Genomic DNA, 16,143 nt, shown 5'->3' with positions numbered 1-16,143 from the left:
TGCGTGGGTTTTCTCCGGGTACTCCGGTTTCCTCCCACATTCCAAAAACATGCTAGGTTAATTAGCGACTCCAAATTGTCCATAGGTATGAATGTGAGTGTGAATGGTTGTTTGTCTATATGTGCCCTGTGATTGGCTGGTCACCAGTCCAGAGTGTACCTGGACAGCTGGCATAGGCTCCAGCACCCCCTCGACTCTTGTGAGGATAAGCGGTAGAAAATCAATGAATGAATAATTTTTCCATAGTCAGAGCATCAAAAACTTGTTTATGATGACGGCCCGCCGCTCATACCCTATAGCCAGCTAACGAGTTATCTAGTTCGACTCCAATATATTTTTTCTAAACTTAAGAAAGTGTTTCAAATTAAGCGGGAAAGAAGGACAAAGTAAGAAGCCAAAAATACCACTTCCACACAGAATGGGAGGATAACTTTTTTCACTCCATCATATCGGAGACGTAATGCCTGATTGCATGTAGTGCAGGTAAGGTAATCACTCATCGATGTAACAATACCTAGTGATTAGAACACGGCATATGACTTATCATTCAATCATTTTTGATTAATAAGACTGTCTTTTAATAATACATTTCAGAAAATTTAGACAGATTTAGAGATGTAAAATTTTCCAGCACACTAATGATCTCTCACAGGAATCTCTCTTAGGAATGACTAGACTAAAGGTTTATACAATTTAACCACAACCACAAAAGCAGCTACAACCAGATTGTTGTTGCAGCATCAGAGTTACCATGTAATTCTTTGATGAAACACAAGGGGCAGTGTTTTCCTGTGAGCCGAACCATGCAACCATGATGACACTGGCTGACTATTGATTGAGCTTGCCAGTTTCCTTTCTTGACAATGAAAAATGGCAAATTCATGTACAGACAGGGAGTAATGTGCTAAAAGCCAACATGCTAATCACTAGGCCACCGTGCGGACCGTTTGCACACGCAAATTTCTGAAGTTTGCACATGCAAATTTCTCAAGTTTGCATGTTTGCACACCACACGTTTGTACATGCAAATTTCTTTTAAGTTAAATATTCTCAAATAAGGGAAAGATTTGAAGACGCCTGAATTTAATATTATAGTGGAATATATAAATGTATTTTTTTTATTTCAAATTTCAACAAAATTTAGTGTTTCGCATTGTTAGAAATTAAAATAAAAGTCAGTCATTGTACGGTTGTAGTTTATTGGGTTCATATATTAACACAATGTTGTAATCATATAATATGTTAGATAGGTTTTCTTCTAGCTCCAAGGGGGTTTTCATTTGGTGGAAGTGGGCCCAAATACCCCCCCCCCCACCCCCCCACCCCACCATACTAGATAGACTCCGCTTGGCTGCAGTCTCCTTTCAAATAAATGCAAGAATCTTTTTGTGACATTTGTTGTTTACAATAAAAGATGAGTGTGATTACTAAAGTGTAACAATGTAATATAAGCCATTCCTGTACAGTTAGTAAAAGGTTTTATGATGGTGCTGCAATGAGCCGTCCCTGGGAAAGCCTGATTTTAATTGATTAATTATTGAAATATATTGAAATGAGAACAAATTAGAAGTAAACCATGATGACGGAAAGCACTGTGATTGACTTTGGAGGTTCCACTGTTGATTTGCACAAAAAACACATCATGCACAAAGTCACCATTTTGAACATTTGGATTATGTAAACACAGAACACATTTTCCTTCCACAAGCCTTTTAAAAACGATGACCAATCACAGAGAAATCACTAATGTGAAAGAAATAAAGAATACAGTAATCCCTCGTTTATCGTAGTTAATTGATTCCAGACCCTATCGTGATAAATGAAAATCTGCCAACTACAATTTCTTATTTAAAAATCCAATCTTTTCATAACAAGAGCATTAAAAAACCTGTTTACAACCTTCTAAATATGTTTGAACCTGATTAGAGCCCTATAGACATAAAATAACACCCCTATAGGCAGCTTTAGACTCGCTATAGTAGTCATATCAGATAAAATAAGCCATTTAAGACTCATGTTCTTGTGTGTTATGACAGGAAGTGATGAAGTCGAAAGGAAGCCGCAAAATTTGAACCACATTGTTGCGAGGGACGACTGTATTGCATTCAGCGCCGCCTAAACCAAAGAAGTAAAATAGCTCACGACATTTTTATCCATCATCACAGTTTTTGTTTCTTCCACCTCCTATCTTCTCTGGCTATCACCCATTGCTTTGTTTAAGATGGAGAAATGCCACCAGAGATACCAAAAGGCAAGCTACATCTGATGGGCGTAAACGGAGGGACCTCCAACCTGACCGTACTCGGACGGCTGTCCCAGATCTCCTTGGGTGTTACAGCTTCCAGACCGATCGAAACTTCCCTGGTTGTAAGGTTGCTGGGTAAAGGTGCCAGCCTGCTTCTCGGTAGCCCCGCCCCCGACAAACCTGCCGGCACCCTTGTGCCAACCGGTCTCCTTGAAGACAAACCAAATGTTCCCCGCCCAGAGCACAAAATTAAGGAACCCAAACACCTGCAGGGAGATATTTACAATACAGTTAGTTAGGCTGCAGATGTGTTTTTTTCCTCCGTTGTTACCTACCACTGAGGTGTTGAGTCCAGACCAGCGTGGTTCCTGGACTGAGCCGCATTTATTGGTCTGAACTTTGCAGGCAGAGATGAGGAGCTGAACCTCATCGGGATCTGTAGCTACCTTGACATCAGAAAGAGCTTTGGCCCAAGCAGAAGAGCTGACTAGCCACATGAAGGAGAACACAACGGTCACTACAAAATCCTGAAGGGGTGAAACAGGAAATATGGTGTAAATATTAAGTTTGGGTCAGACAAATGAAGCCATACTCTCTCCAATGTACTGTAAGTAATAACGGATGATGCTTTCATGCATGCCCTTATACACTAATGTCCTGTTCAAATGCAAAATGAACATCCACTATACAGTTATGTGCAAAAAAGCAAATATTATCAGGAAGCATGAATGCATAGTTCGAGTACGAGTTTCCTTGGTCTACCAGATCTCATCTTGACCTCTGCAGTTCCCATAACCTAATTATACTTATCACATACTACAGTATTAATTGGCCCTGTACCCTAGAAACCGCCCATGAATGATACGGGAAAAGGCCGAAATGATACTGATGTCAAAGCCCAGGGCAGTGACACTGATAAAATATAGAGTTTAACCATGTCCAGTATCAGCCCCCGTAGCTGTCCAATCAGAGCATGCTGCTCTGGTATCGTGCCCGTGAAACAACCAATCAGAGAACAGCACACGAGTGCTTAGTGCCTAGTGCTTCTCCAGTCACCAAAAAACCCCAAACTTGATTAATGGAACTTTAATTGTCAGACATTGATAAGATAAGACTGTTGATAAAATATTATTGTTGAAATATTTTTGTTGTGTTTACACTGTTTAGCTATAATACATGTAATAAACTGAACATTTTCAGGAAACAAAATGGTCTTTTGATTAAATAGTACGTGATAATAAGCTCATGGTTAAATAGCATGTGATAATAAGATCATGCCTGATACCTGGCCTGATACCAGACAAACCATGTGATAACCTCTAATTATCACTGTGGAAACTGTAAACTGAAACCGCTTTGCCATCTTCTTGTAGCCCTCCCCCAGCATTGTGGACATCAATACCGTTTAGTTCAGAGGTGTCCAAAGTAAGGCCCCGGGGACATTTGCTGCCTGCGACTCATTATTATTGACCTGCGTCATGTTGTAGAATTAAATTAAATACTAAACAAACAGCAAAAATGCTAAAAACTGCAAAAAAGACACGATGTAAAGACAAAAAATTATTTTATTTTTTTTTCTAAAAATTTTTTTTTCTGTATTTTCTGTGTGTTCTCCCCGTGCATGTGTGTTTTTTCTCCGGGTACTCCGGTTTCCTCCCAAATTCCAAAAACATGCTAGGTTAATTGACGACTCCAAATTGTCCATAGGTATGAATGTGAGTGTGAATGGTTGTTTGTCTATATGTGCCCTCTGATTGGCTGGCGACCACCGCCTCTCGCCCGAAGACAGTCGGGATAGGCTCCAGCACCCCCGTGACCCTCGTGAGGATAAGCGGTAGAAAATGAATGAAAGAATTTTCAGTATGTGGCCCTCTGTGGAAAAGGTTTGGCCATCCTGGTTCTTTTACACAGCATTAAAATGCATTCATTCATTATCAGGTTTACTTAGAAATACATACTATCCATATTTGAAAATATATGAAAAGTACTCACAATGAGAGGTCCTCGGTTGTTTTCACGGTATTTGTTTTGAAAGAAGATGTAGATCACGGTTGCAACAAAGGAGTAGAGGAAAGCAAACACCGCAATTGTGACGAAGAACTCCGCAGAGGATGAATAGTCTCCGGTGAGAAAGAGGCGCTCCCTCCGCAGGTCCTCACACACGGGTACTTCAAATGACATCTGGTGCAACCTGACGCAAAACAAACACATTGGTCCCAAAAAGAAGAAAGTATAGATTTGCCATTGTTTTGTTTCATTGATGGTGGGGATGAATAATTAGTAAAGGTTTGGATCCTCTAGGATTACATTCAATTTCTTATTCATGAATACAGATATTTTAAAAACACATATTTTGTCTTACCTGAAAGGATAAGCAAAATCAATGGCGATGCTGAGGTTGCTGCTGGCCTTCTCCCGGCAGTCCACACTAACCCGCAGTTGCCCAGAGTAGCCTCCACATGTCGCAAAGGCAAATATGGCAAAGAGCTGACGATAAACAAACAAAAAGGTCGCTTAGTGTGGCTTCTTGTTTACCGGACATCACATACAACATTGTCACTGTGACCGCAGAGGTTGGTTAATTTGGCAGTATCAGCTCCCGATGTGTTTACTAACCAATTTTGCAATCATTTTCAACAGTTAAAAAAGTTGCACACAAAAACACAATCTGCCCTAATATGCTCTTTGCACACTTTTCAACAGCATATGAAGCTTTTAAAGGCTGCTCTTCTTGCAGCTATCATCAGCATGATGACCATAATTATGCTCCTCTCCTCCGCATGCCAGATGCCAGCAGCTGTGGAGGGAATTAATGCAGAATACTCCTCAGCCTCTAGAGGGCACTATTGAGCTAATATTGACCAGATATCAGTTACTGTACTTCCTACAAAGCTGTGTGATGAGTTGTATAGTATGTCTTACCCATTTGTGAACACAAATTGTGTTGCCAAATGTGTTAAGGGAAAATCTGCGATTGGCTCCAAATAGATGAAAGACTGGACAAGTTATTTGAGAATAATTAGAGGTACATTTTTAATGCAGGGAGTCAAATGAATAAAACCTGAATATGTGGTTTCTAGAGAAAAGGTCCAACTATTCATGCTAAATGTTATGTGTGGGGAGGTGAGGGCAGGTGTTATGCGCTCCTCCTGTGAAGGACAGAGACGATGAAGGGCAGACTTCACACACTCAGACATTCAAGGCTATTTGAATCAGGTGATAAGCATGTGGAGGACTTGTTTTGGAGACATGAAGCCCTTCGCCTTGAGCCGATAACCATATATAATCATTCATTCATTTATCATTTTCTACCGCTTATCCTCACGGGGGTCGCGGATGAGAGGCGGGGTACACCCTGGACTGGTGGCCAGCCAATCACAGGGCACATATAGACAAACAACCATTCACACTCACATTCATACCTATGGACAATTTGGAGTCGGCAATTAACCTAGCATGTTTTTGAAATGTGGGAGGATGCATGCAAAGGGGAGAACATGCAAAGTCCACACAGAGATAGCCGAGGATGGAATTGAACTCGGATCTGCTAGCTGTGTGCACGCTAAACACTCCCCCACCGTGCAGCCCCCGTAGGTAATCATTCATTCATTCATTTTCTATCGCTTTTCCTCACAAGGGTCGCGTTAGGGGTGCTGGAGCCTATCCCAGCTGTCATTAGGCACAAGGCGGCGTACACCCTGGACTGGTTGCCAGCCAATCACAGGGCACATATAGACAAACAACCATTCACACTCACATTCATACCTATGGACAATTTAATTAACCTAGCATGTTTTTGGAATGTGGGAGGAAACCGGAGTACCCGAAGAAAACCCACGCATGCACGGGGAGAACATGTACACTCCACACAGAGATGGCTGAGGGTGGAATTGAACTTGGGTCTTCTAGCTGTGTGGCCTGCGCGCTAACCACTTGTCCGCCGTCCCCTTAGTCTCAAATTTTAAAATGTATTTCCTGTTGGATTCAGGAAGGCCTCAGGTGGAGTGGAGAGTCTGTTTATGTGCACATCAGAATGCACACAGCTGGTACGTCCACAAGGTTATAGGTCAGTGATGCTGCTCAGCCTAATCGGAGAGACCTACTTCAAACATCTACTGCACAATCCCACACACACACACACACGTCTTATGAAATATCATAATGTTGTATATTCAGGCAGGGACACGTGCTGAATAAACATTCATTCATTCATTCATTTTCTACCGCTTTTTCCTCACGAGGGTCGCGGGGGGTGCTGGAGCCTATCCCAGCTGTCTTCGGATGAGAGGCGGGGTACACCCTGGACTGGTCGCCAGCCAATCACAGGGCACATATAGACAAACAACCATTCACACTCACATTCATACCTATGGACAATTTGGAGTGGCCAATTAACCTAGCATGTTTTTGGAATGTGGGAGGAAACCGGAGTACCCGGAGAAAACCCACGCATGCACGGGGAGAACATGCAAACTCCACACAGAGATGGCCGAGGGTGGGGACCGAACCCTGGTCTCCTAGCTGTGAGGTCTGCGCACTAACCACCAGACCGCCGTGCCGCCTGAATAAACATTTAACTTTTAAAATTGTCACCCAACAAGACGAGATAATCATCTCTCTACGATTTAGCACCCTCTCTCTCTCCTGCAGCTGTCTTTCTTCCCTGTGATTTATAGGTCGGGTTTAGCCCCTCTCATTTCAGGCTGGGCCCTTTGAACAGAGGAGCGTGGCATTGTAGCGAGAGGGTGGCTTGCTAAGCTTTGCACCCTGTGTGTTTATCTGTCTCTCCCAGCTGGGCTCCTCAGGGAACAAGCCATAGAAAGAGTAAAAAAAAAAAAGAAGGGGAAGTAACAGCAAGAGGAAGATGTTTGGTTACAGAAAAGAGCAACAAACATTTGCCTTTTTGCCCTCATTCCTGGCCCACATTGCATTGAATTGCCTTTATGTGAAAAACCTAATCTTCAATCATGTTGCATTGAGTAAATTAGAAAATAAAAACAAATTGAGACTGCATGAAAGGATTACTGCAGGCTGCGTTAGTGCTAAAATGTACTGTGGACCAATAAAAGAACAGAAGCGCACCACACAAAAGTTTCAGCCAGAAAACATCAATTAAGCAAAAAAAAATATTTTAACTGAAAATTGAGCTGGCTGCACAGTGCAGCTGGCCTCACAGGCAGGAGACCCGAGTTCAATTCCACCCTCGGCCATCTCTGTGTGGAGTTTGCATGTTCTCCCCGTGCATGCGTGGGTTTTTTCCGGGTACTCCGGTTTCCTCCCACATTCCAAAAACATGCTAGGTTAATTGGCGACTCCAAATTGTCCATAGGTATGAATGTGAGTGTGAATGGTTGTTTGTCTATATGTGCCCTGTGATTGGCTGGCCACCAGTCCAGGGTGTACCCCGCCTCTCGCCTGAAGACAGCTGGGATAGGCTCTAGCACCCCCGCGACCCTCATGAGGAAAAAGTGGTAGAAAATGAATGAATGAATGAAAATTGAGCTCGCTGCACGGCGTAGCTGGCCTAACAGGCAGGAGACCCAAGTTCAATTCCACCCTCTGCCATCTCTGTGTGGAGTTTGCATGTTCTCCGGGTACTCTGGATTCCTCCCGCATTCCAAAAACATGCTAGATTAATTGGTGACACAGTTGCTTGAGTTGAGTTGCCAATTAACCTAGCATGTTTTTGGAATGTGGGAGGAAATCGGAGTAGCCAGAGAAAATATGCACGGTGAGAACATGCAAACTCCACACAGAGATGGCCGAGGGTGGAATCAAACTCGGGTCTCCTAGCTGTGTGGCCTGCACGCTAACCACTCGTCCGTCGTGCAGCCCCTGTTTGCATTTTAATTCATCTTAATTCTCCATGTGAGTCCAACATTCTAATCAAAGTCCTAAAAGCAGACTACTTTATTGACGTCCGCGCTGGAGAATCATCCTCACGCCTTCATGAGAAGCCAGTCTTATCTTTACAGCAGCAGCGCCACAGAACAAATTCAGGACTCATTTAGTGGCGGTTAATCCCTTCATGCATGGGGAATGCTTTGTGTCCTGCATAGCCCAGATTCATCTACCCACCCTCTAACTCACTCCTCTCTCTCTCTCTCTCGGCAGGCTTGAATGCCCTGAAGCAAAAAAAAAAAAAAAAAATCATCTTGAAATTTTGATACACTACTCTTCTTGGCACTCCACTAATGTCATGGCTTTTCATGGCTCCTCCAGTTTGTACAATGAAGTGCCCCAACTTGTTCCTTCTTGTCAATCACCAGGTCAAAAACAATATTTACAATATTTGAACATTGTTTTCTACTGCCTATCCTTTCCACAGGTGACAGCTGACATTAGGTGAACCACCAGCAGTGGTTTTCGTCTTGGAACTGTTTTTGCACAGTGCCTTTCTTATGGTGGAGTCCTTAACTGAGGCATGTGAAGCCTGCAGTTCTTTGGATGTTGTTGTGGGGTCTTTTGTGACCTCTTCGATGAGTTGTCGCTGTGCTCTTGGGGTAATTTTGGTTGGCCAGCCACTCCTAGAAGGTTCACCACTGTTCCATATTTTCGCCATTTGTGGATAGTGATCCTTAACTGAGGCATGTGAAGCCTGCAGTTCTTTGGATGTTGTTGTGGGGTCTTTTGTGACCTCTTCGATGAGTCGTTGCTGTGCTCTTGGGGTAATTTTGGTTGGCCAGCTACTCCTGGAAGGTTCACCACTATTCCATATTTTCGCCATTTGTGGATAGTGATCCTTAACTGAGGCATGTGAAGCCTGCAGTTCTTTGGATGTTGTTGTGGGGTCTTTTGTGACCTCTTCGATGAGTCGTTGCTGTGCTCTTGGGGTAATTTTGGTTGGCCAGCCACTCCTGGAAGGTTCACCACTGTTTCATATTTTCGCCATTTGTGGATAATGGCTCTCACTGTAGTTTGCTGGTGTCCCAGAGCTTTAGAAATGGCTATTTCACCCAGAGCCTTGTCGGTATGGAGTTTTTTCACCCTTAATAACAAAAAGTCTACTAATATTTAAATAGTTTGGTGATCTGAAACATATAAGTGTGACACACATGCAAAAAAAAAATCAGGAAGGGAGCAAACAGTTTTTCATACAACCATATATAACTCCATCTGTTCATTACATTATCATTCATTAGTGGTGAGTACTTATATATTTTATCATTTTAAATGCCTTACTTAGTGTGTGAGGCACATTGAAGCGAGATATGCGAGGGTTCTGGAGCTGAAATGGCAAATGTTGATCTGAAATTTAATTGAATCAACATTTTTTTTTAATCAATGATAAATTGATTAATCAAGATAAAAACTTGTGCCTATGCAAACTGATGCTGAGGTACCCGCACATATTGGCTAGCTCTTTCCCTTTGGTGTGAATTTATGTGTGAGTGGACAATATGCAGCAGTCTGTTAAAAATGAACACAGTTACGCTTTATGGTCTACTTACTGTATGTCACTGAAAAAGGAGTCTAAATGTAACACAAAAATGAAACGAAAAACAACATGACTGAAAATTTTGTTTTTCAAGATGATAAAGAGATTACAGAATAATATAAAAATGGGACATCTCTGGGATTTTCATAATATTTTCTCATGTTTGGTTCTCATGTTTCTTATGGTTGTCATCGGTAGAAATTTCAAATTTTGTGGCTTCAATCTACTATTTTTTTCCAAAATATATGAATAAATAAATCATGCTGTTTCGTGGTTGACTGCAGCCTATGGACATTTTCAAGCATAAAATACTAGTATCAGGCGTTCAAAAACACTTATATCATATTCTACACTAGACATCAGGTGTCTGTAAAGTTACTGTAATGTTCGGTGACACACAATATCAGACTTCATCGCTGGAATTTGAATTATCTCACACCAGGCGAGACAATAATCCTTAATAAAACATTCCTAATAAAAAAAAAACCTAACGTCACTTCCATTTATACACAGAAAAGGAGCATTTATACACAGAAAAGGTACAGAATACCGTGATAAACAAGGGATTAGTTATAAAACCAACCAGCATCTTCCTGCTCTCTAAAGATAACATACAGTACTGAAATATTCGAAGTACATTTTTAGTTCAACACCACGGCATAGACACAATGAGAGAATTTAAGGCCTTTGGTCAAGTGGACCATATTGTGAAGGCATACAACGAGAAGGGTAAACAATATACAACAAGCCAAGCTGTCAAACTAGGACGGATAAGCATAGTGTAAATACTCAAATAGTGTAAATACTCAAATACTCATACACCAGACTAATAATGGACTCATTTGCTTCAATACAAGTCGCTGCTATGATACACTACTTGTAAAAACTGTGTGAGATGTAGCAGCCACGACGATGCTTCAGTGCATAAACAAATGTATGTGTATCATTAGCATCATGTGCTCAATCAACTGTATACTTTGGCTCCCTTTCTCATTCCACACACACACACACACACACACACACATACTGACACAGTGAAGTGAAGAGCTTGGGCACATCTCAAAGGACAACTTCTGCTTGACTTGGTCTATGGTGTAGAGAAGGGGACCTTACAGCTGTTTGGAGCAGAATATGCCAGCCAGAGATTGTGCGCATACACACATACAAACACACACACACACATACATACACACACTAGCATACCATCAGCATCATTTGCAGTCATGGCGGCTGAAGAAATCCAATATTGAAGCTGTTGGACAGAGTTAAATATACCTTCACTGTCCAGATGGTTAATCAGCCAGACAGTTAAAGGTTGGACATTATTAGCCAAGTGAGATGCCAGTCGCCCAGGAAACAAAAGCTTTTACTGCCTTAAGGCGAATATACACAAAGCCAACTGACAAACTTGTGTTTCTACCGGCTTTGTAACGTGCAGTGACATTTACTGTGGTTGTTGGGTTTTTTTTTACAGCTTTTACATTGCAATTTGAGTGGTCAAACAAATATACAAAATATGTTATAGTGACGGCGGCACGGCGGTCGAGTGGTTAGCGCGCAGACCTCACAGCTAGGAGACCAGAGTTCAATTCCACCCTCGGCCATCTCTGTGTGGAGTTTGTATGTTCTCCCCGTGCATGCGTGGGTTTTCTCCGGGTACTCCGGTTTCCTCCCACATTCCAAAAACATGCTAGGTTAATTGGCGACTCCAAATTGTCCATAGGTATGAATGTGAGTGTGAATGGTTGTTTGTCTATATGTGCCCTGTGATTGGCTGGTGACCAGTTCAGGGTGTACCTGTCTCGCCCAAAGAGAGCTGGGATAGGCTCCAGCACAACCTCCAGCGACCCTCGTGAGGAAAAGCGGTAGAAAATGAATGAATGAATAAATGTTAGAGCGACTTTTACACCAGATCTTGCAAAAAGTGACACAATCAGAAGAAATCATATCATCCAGTCATCTTCCCTTGACAACAAAATAACACAAAAATTGTGTTTTTGTTCGATTCTCCGCTCGGGCATCTCTGTGTGGAGTTTGCATGTTCTCCCCGTGCATGCATGGGTTTTTTCCGGTTACTCCGGTTTCCTCCCACATTCCAAAAACACACATGCTATCTTAATTTATTTACTCATAATCCAAGGAAGTACCACAGCAAGTCAACGCATCACATAAATTAACTACTACTACTACGAGGGTAATGAACAACAACTAAGAAAACCTGACTTGAATGTGCCCGCAAGGCATGCCGGGTAGTGCACAACACAACAATATGAACTAACTAAGAGTAGCAAAAACTACCCAGCATGCCTTGCGGCCTGAATATATGGCTGTAATTTTGACATTTGGTGCTGTGCGTAGATGTTTATTTGTATGCCCACATGCTGCAGTAGCTAGTTAGTAATTTGGAAATGCTCTTTAGCGGCCCGAGTTAAAACATGTGACTGTTTGCTCACCACTGTCCTAATGTTTGCTCAAATAGAAAAAAAAGTAAAAAATTATAATAATCAGGGGTACAATTTGCCATTTGAAAGACTGGGAAAGTTATCATCCCCTTCAGAAGAGAAGAAAAAAAAGATGCAGCTAAGAAAAGGTCACTTTTATAATTGTGTCCCCGGGGTTGTTTTGCATGTGTGTGTGTGGATGAAAAGGAGCCGTGAAATTGAATTGCACATCTGAGAGGATTGTGTACTTACTGTACATATGTACTGTATATACTATCAGTGTTATCTGATCATCTGCTTGATGTTTTGGCTTAAAAATATACAGAAGGCATCAAAGACGCCAACTTGTTATACCTTTCGCTGCATATAATAGTTTCATACCAAAAAAAGTGTCATTTTGAGAAATTGAGGAGCAACGAAAAAAAATCCCTGAAACATTACCACCATGGGTACCTGCGTTTTACCGTAATGACCAAATATACAGTAATTGTTTTTTTCACTTAGGCGTAGCGTTTGTGCGCAGGTGGTGTGGCACATCCAAAAATACGCACGAATGGAAGATAAAATCAGGCTAACGTGAGCGGTGACATGGTTAACTGTCACATTAATTCATAATATTCTGAAAGTGAAAACGTGTATTGCAATATCGCGTCGCAAACGTCTATCACATTTAATTTAATCCACATTATGTAACTCAACTGTGTATAATGAAGTTAGCACACTGGATTAAAAATAAAAGGTTCCAACTCACCCATTCCAAAACACGGATAAATCCCAAAGGTAGTTTAAGCACTTGGAAGGTCCCCGCTGATGCAAGCTAAGACACGGAGGAAGATGTTTACAGTTTTAGAACCATTTTTAACTCCTATTTGTGAATTTATCCGTTATTCTGCCATTCACTGACCTGATTTGCAGTGTCCATTTCTGCAGACTTGCCTAGGACTTGATTGATTAGATGTAAACAAACAGCAAATGGAGAGTCAATTGATGTGAAGCGGAATCAGTCGGCGGGCTCTCTGCTGGGATTCCGAATCTTGCCGGAAGATGCCGAGTCTATCCTCGGTTCTATTGTTGTGTGCTCGTGCCACTATGTAGTGCTCTACATTGGTGTCGTGCTTTAATATCCACATCACCTTGCTTTTAAATGTTAATTCAATTAATGATTCCTAGCATATTGTTTGATGGTGATTCCATAACATAACATATTTTATTGTTTTGTTTTTTTACTCAAATGCTGCTTTTAGTTTACGTCAACATAATCATATGTTTTCATGTTGTGAGGAGGTGGCGGAACCCTCCTGCTTCTCCATTGAGTGTCCCAGGACCCAAGAATTGCAGAAACTGACACTTTTCCGAAACAAAAATTGTTAAGGGAGAACCTTACGTAAAATCCAATCTTTTCATGTCGCTTCGACCCATCTTTTCTGGTCGGGCAGGTGGGGATAACTAATTTGTTCAACATTTTTGGTTAATGCCAAACATAATCATCATACATAAACATTTTTCAACCCTTTGTATTGAATTGTGGACTCCTATAGAGCAGCTACACACAATCACCCGCACAGAAAGCTTTCTCGATCTTCCAGAATCTGCACCTATTCAAGTTATATTTCTTTGGATCGGTGCTTCCCGCCAAAACGGGTTGTTTTAATTTATAAGAGTTTAACTCTTATAAAGGCTGCACGGCAGTCGAGTGGTTAGCGTGCCTCAAAGCTAGGAGATCTAAGTTCAGTTCCACCCCTCGGCCATCTCTGTGTGGAGTTTCAATGTTCTCCCCGTGCATGCGTGGGTTTTCTCCGGGTACTCCGGTTTCCTCCCACATTCCAAAAACATGCTAGGTTAATTGGCGACTCCAAATTGTCCATAGGTATGAATGTGAGTGTGAATGGTTGTTTGTCTATATGTGCCCTGTGATTGGCTGGCCACCAGTCCAGGGTGTACCCCAGCTGGGATAGGCTCCAGCACCCCCGCAACCCTTGTGAGGAAAAAAGTGGTAGAAAATGAATGAATGAATGAATGAGCTCTTATAAATTTCCTTCATCTCTAAACATGAATAAAATGAAGATGAAAGGTCCATGATTACATTTCCTGTGGCGGGTGATCTGTCCATGGGCCGTTTCAGTGTCTTATACGGCACTATTCCACTATTGCAAATGCAAAGCGCTCTGACAGCACAGCTAATTTTAACACATCTCTGCCATCGTTCCAATTTCATTTCATGTCCTCCCTCCCTTCTCTCTGCTCTCATCATCTCTCGCACATAAACACTGCCTGGAGGACTCTATGTCTATGCATTAGAGAATCACTACATCTGATTGGATAACAATGTCACCGTTGGACGTTTAATCAATGTTATCACGGACAGAAGAAGCATCCTCAACAAACATGTGCGTTTATAATGGCGGAACTCCTCATGCAGTGTCAAGACTCACGAGGATTTCGAGAGAAATAATCAGGAAATGAGTGTACTTCACCACACACCACAAATGTCATAGAGTGAGCTGTCTTGAGTTATAGGAAGGCATTATATGGTGTGGTATGTTTTTTTTTTTGTTGTTGCAAAAGTTGGTGAAGACATTTAAAAGCCTCCTGGACCCTCATCGAGTGTTTCCACAGGACCCACAAATGGCAGAAATTGCCATTTTTCTGATGGTGGGGGGGGACTTTTGTGCAAAATGAAATCTTTTCCACCTATCTTTTCTGAAAATGGTGATTAATAATGATTAATTAATTAATGTGATGATTTTAATTGTAATTTTTCTGATGGTGGGGGGGACTTTTGTGCAAAATGAAATCTTTTCCACCTATCTTTTCTGAAAATGGTGATTAATAACGATTAATTGATTAATGTGATGGTTTTAATTGTGATTTTTCTGATGGTGGGGGGGACTTTTGTGCAAAATGAAATCTTTTCCAACTATCTTTTCTGAAAATGGTGATTAATAACGATTAATTAATTAATGTGATGTTTTAATTGTGATTTTTTTTCTCATGGTGGGGGGGACTTTTGTGCAAAATGAAATCTATTCCACTTATCTTTTCTGAAAATGGTGATTAATAACGATTAATTAATTAATGTGATGATTTTAATTGTGATTTTTCTGATGGTGGGGGGGGGACTTTTGTGCAAAATCAAATCTTTTCCACCTATCTTTTCTGAAAATGGTGATTAATAATGATTAATTAATTAATGTAATGATTTTAATTGTAATTTTTCTGATGGTGGGGGGGACTTTTGTGCAAAATGAAATCTTTTCCACCTATCTTTTCTGAAAATGGTGATTAATAACGATTAATTGATTAATGTGATGGTTTTAATTGTGATTTTTCTGATGGTGGGGGGGACTTTTGTGCAAAATGAAATCTTTTCCAACTATCTTTTCTGAAAATGGTGATTAATAACGATTAATTAATTAATGTGATGTTTTAATTGTGATTTTTTTTCTCATGGTGGGGGGGACTTTTGTGCAAAATGAAATCTATTCCACTTATCTTTTCTGAAAATGGTGATTAATAACGATTAATTAATTAATGTGATGATTTTAATTGTGATTTTTCTGATGGTGGGGGGGGACTTTTGTGCAAAATCAAATCTTTTCCACCTATCTTTTCTGAAAATGGTGATTAATGATGATTAATTAATTAATGTAATGTTTTAAAATTGTGATTAATCCGATTATTTTTTTAATCGTGCGTCAGAACTACTTTAAACACTATCCCAACTTTAAAGACAAATGACTAGGGTGTAAACATGTACCGTGAACCCACAGCAAAGATAACAACTACAGGTAATGTAATATTTGAGAATATTACCGTAATAACCATAGCCCGGCATTATTTTCCATCAATGACACCCTTTCAGTCACAATGAACAATCAAAGCTGAATGTGTGGATATTATGTATGGATTTAAAAAATGAAAGCTGGTCAGCACAGCAACAGTCGCAACAATCATCATTCTTCTCTTCTGCCTAAGCCTCTTTGGTAGTGTGACTCACAGAGGAATTATAGTGGAGAGAC

The 16,143-nt window shown here is 41.0% G+C and overlaps 1 protein-coding gene across 1 annotated transcript; it reads right to left on the bottom strand.

Moving 5' to 3' along the window:
• Nucleotides 1–1,340: 1,340 nt before the first annotated feature.
• synpra (synaptoporin a) lies at nt 1,341–13,180 on the bottom strand. The gene is made up of 6 exons (XM_058077722.1): nt 13,029–13,180; nt 12,876–12,941; nt 4,608–4,732; nt 4,238–4,436; nt 2,581–2,772; nt 1,341–2,511 (listed from the first exon to the last, which is right to left on the bottom strand). Exons 1-6 carry the CDS (start codon nt 13,044–13,046, stop codon nt 2,257–2,259), a joined length of 855 nt encoding a protein of 284 aa, XP_057933705.1. The 5' UTR covers nt 13,047–13,180; the 3' UTR covers nt 1,341–2,256.
• Nucleotides 13,181–16,143: the final 2,963 nt, after the last annotated feature.

Source organism: Doryrhamphus excisus, chromosome 1 (assembly GCF_030265055.1).
Source record: "Doryrhamphus excisus isolate RoL2022-K1 chromosome 1, RoL_Dexc_1.0, whole genome shotgun sequence".
Lineage (NCBI taxonomy): Eukaryota > Metazoa > Chordata > Actinopteri > Syngnathiformes > Syngnathidae > Doryrhamphus > Doryrhamphus excisus.
This window is presented reverse-complemented; position numbering and strand designations above follow the sequence as displayed.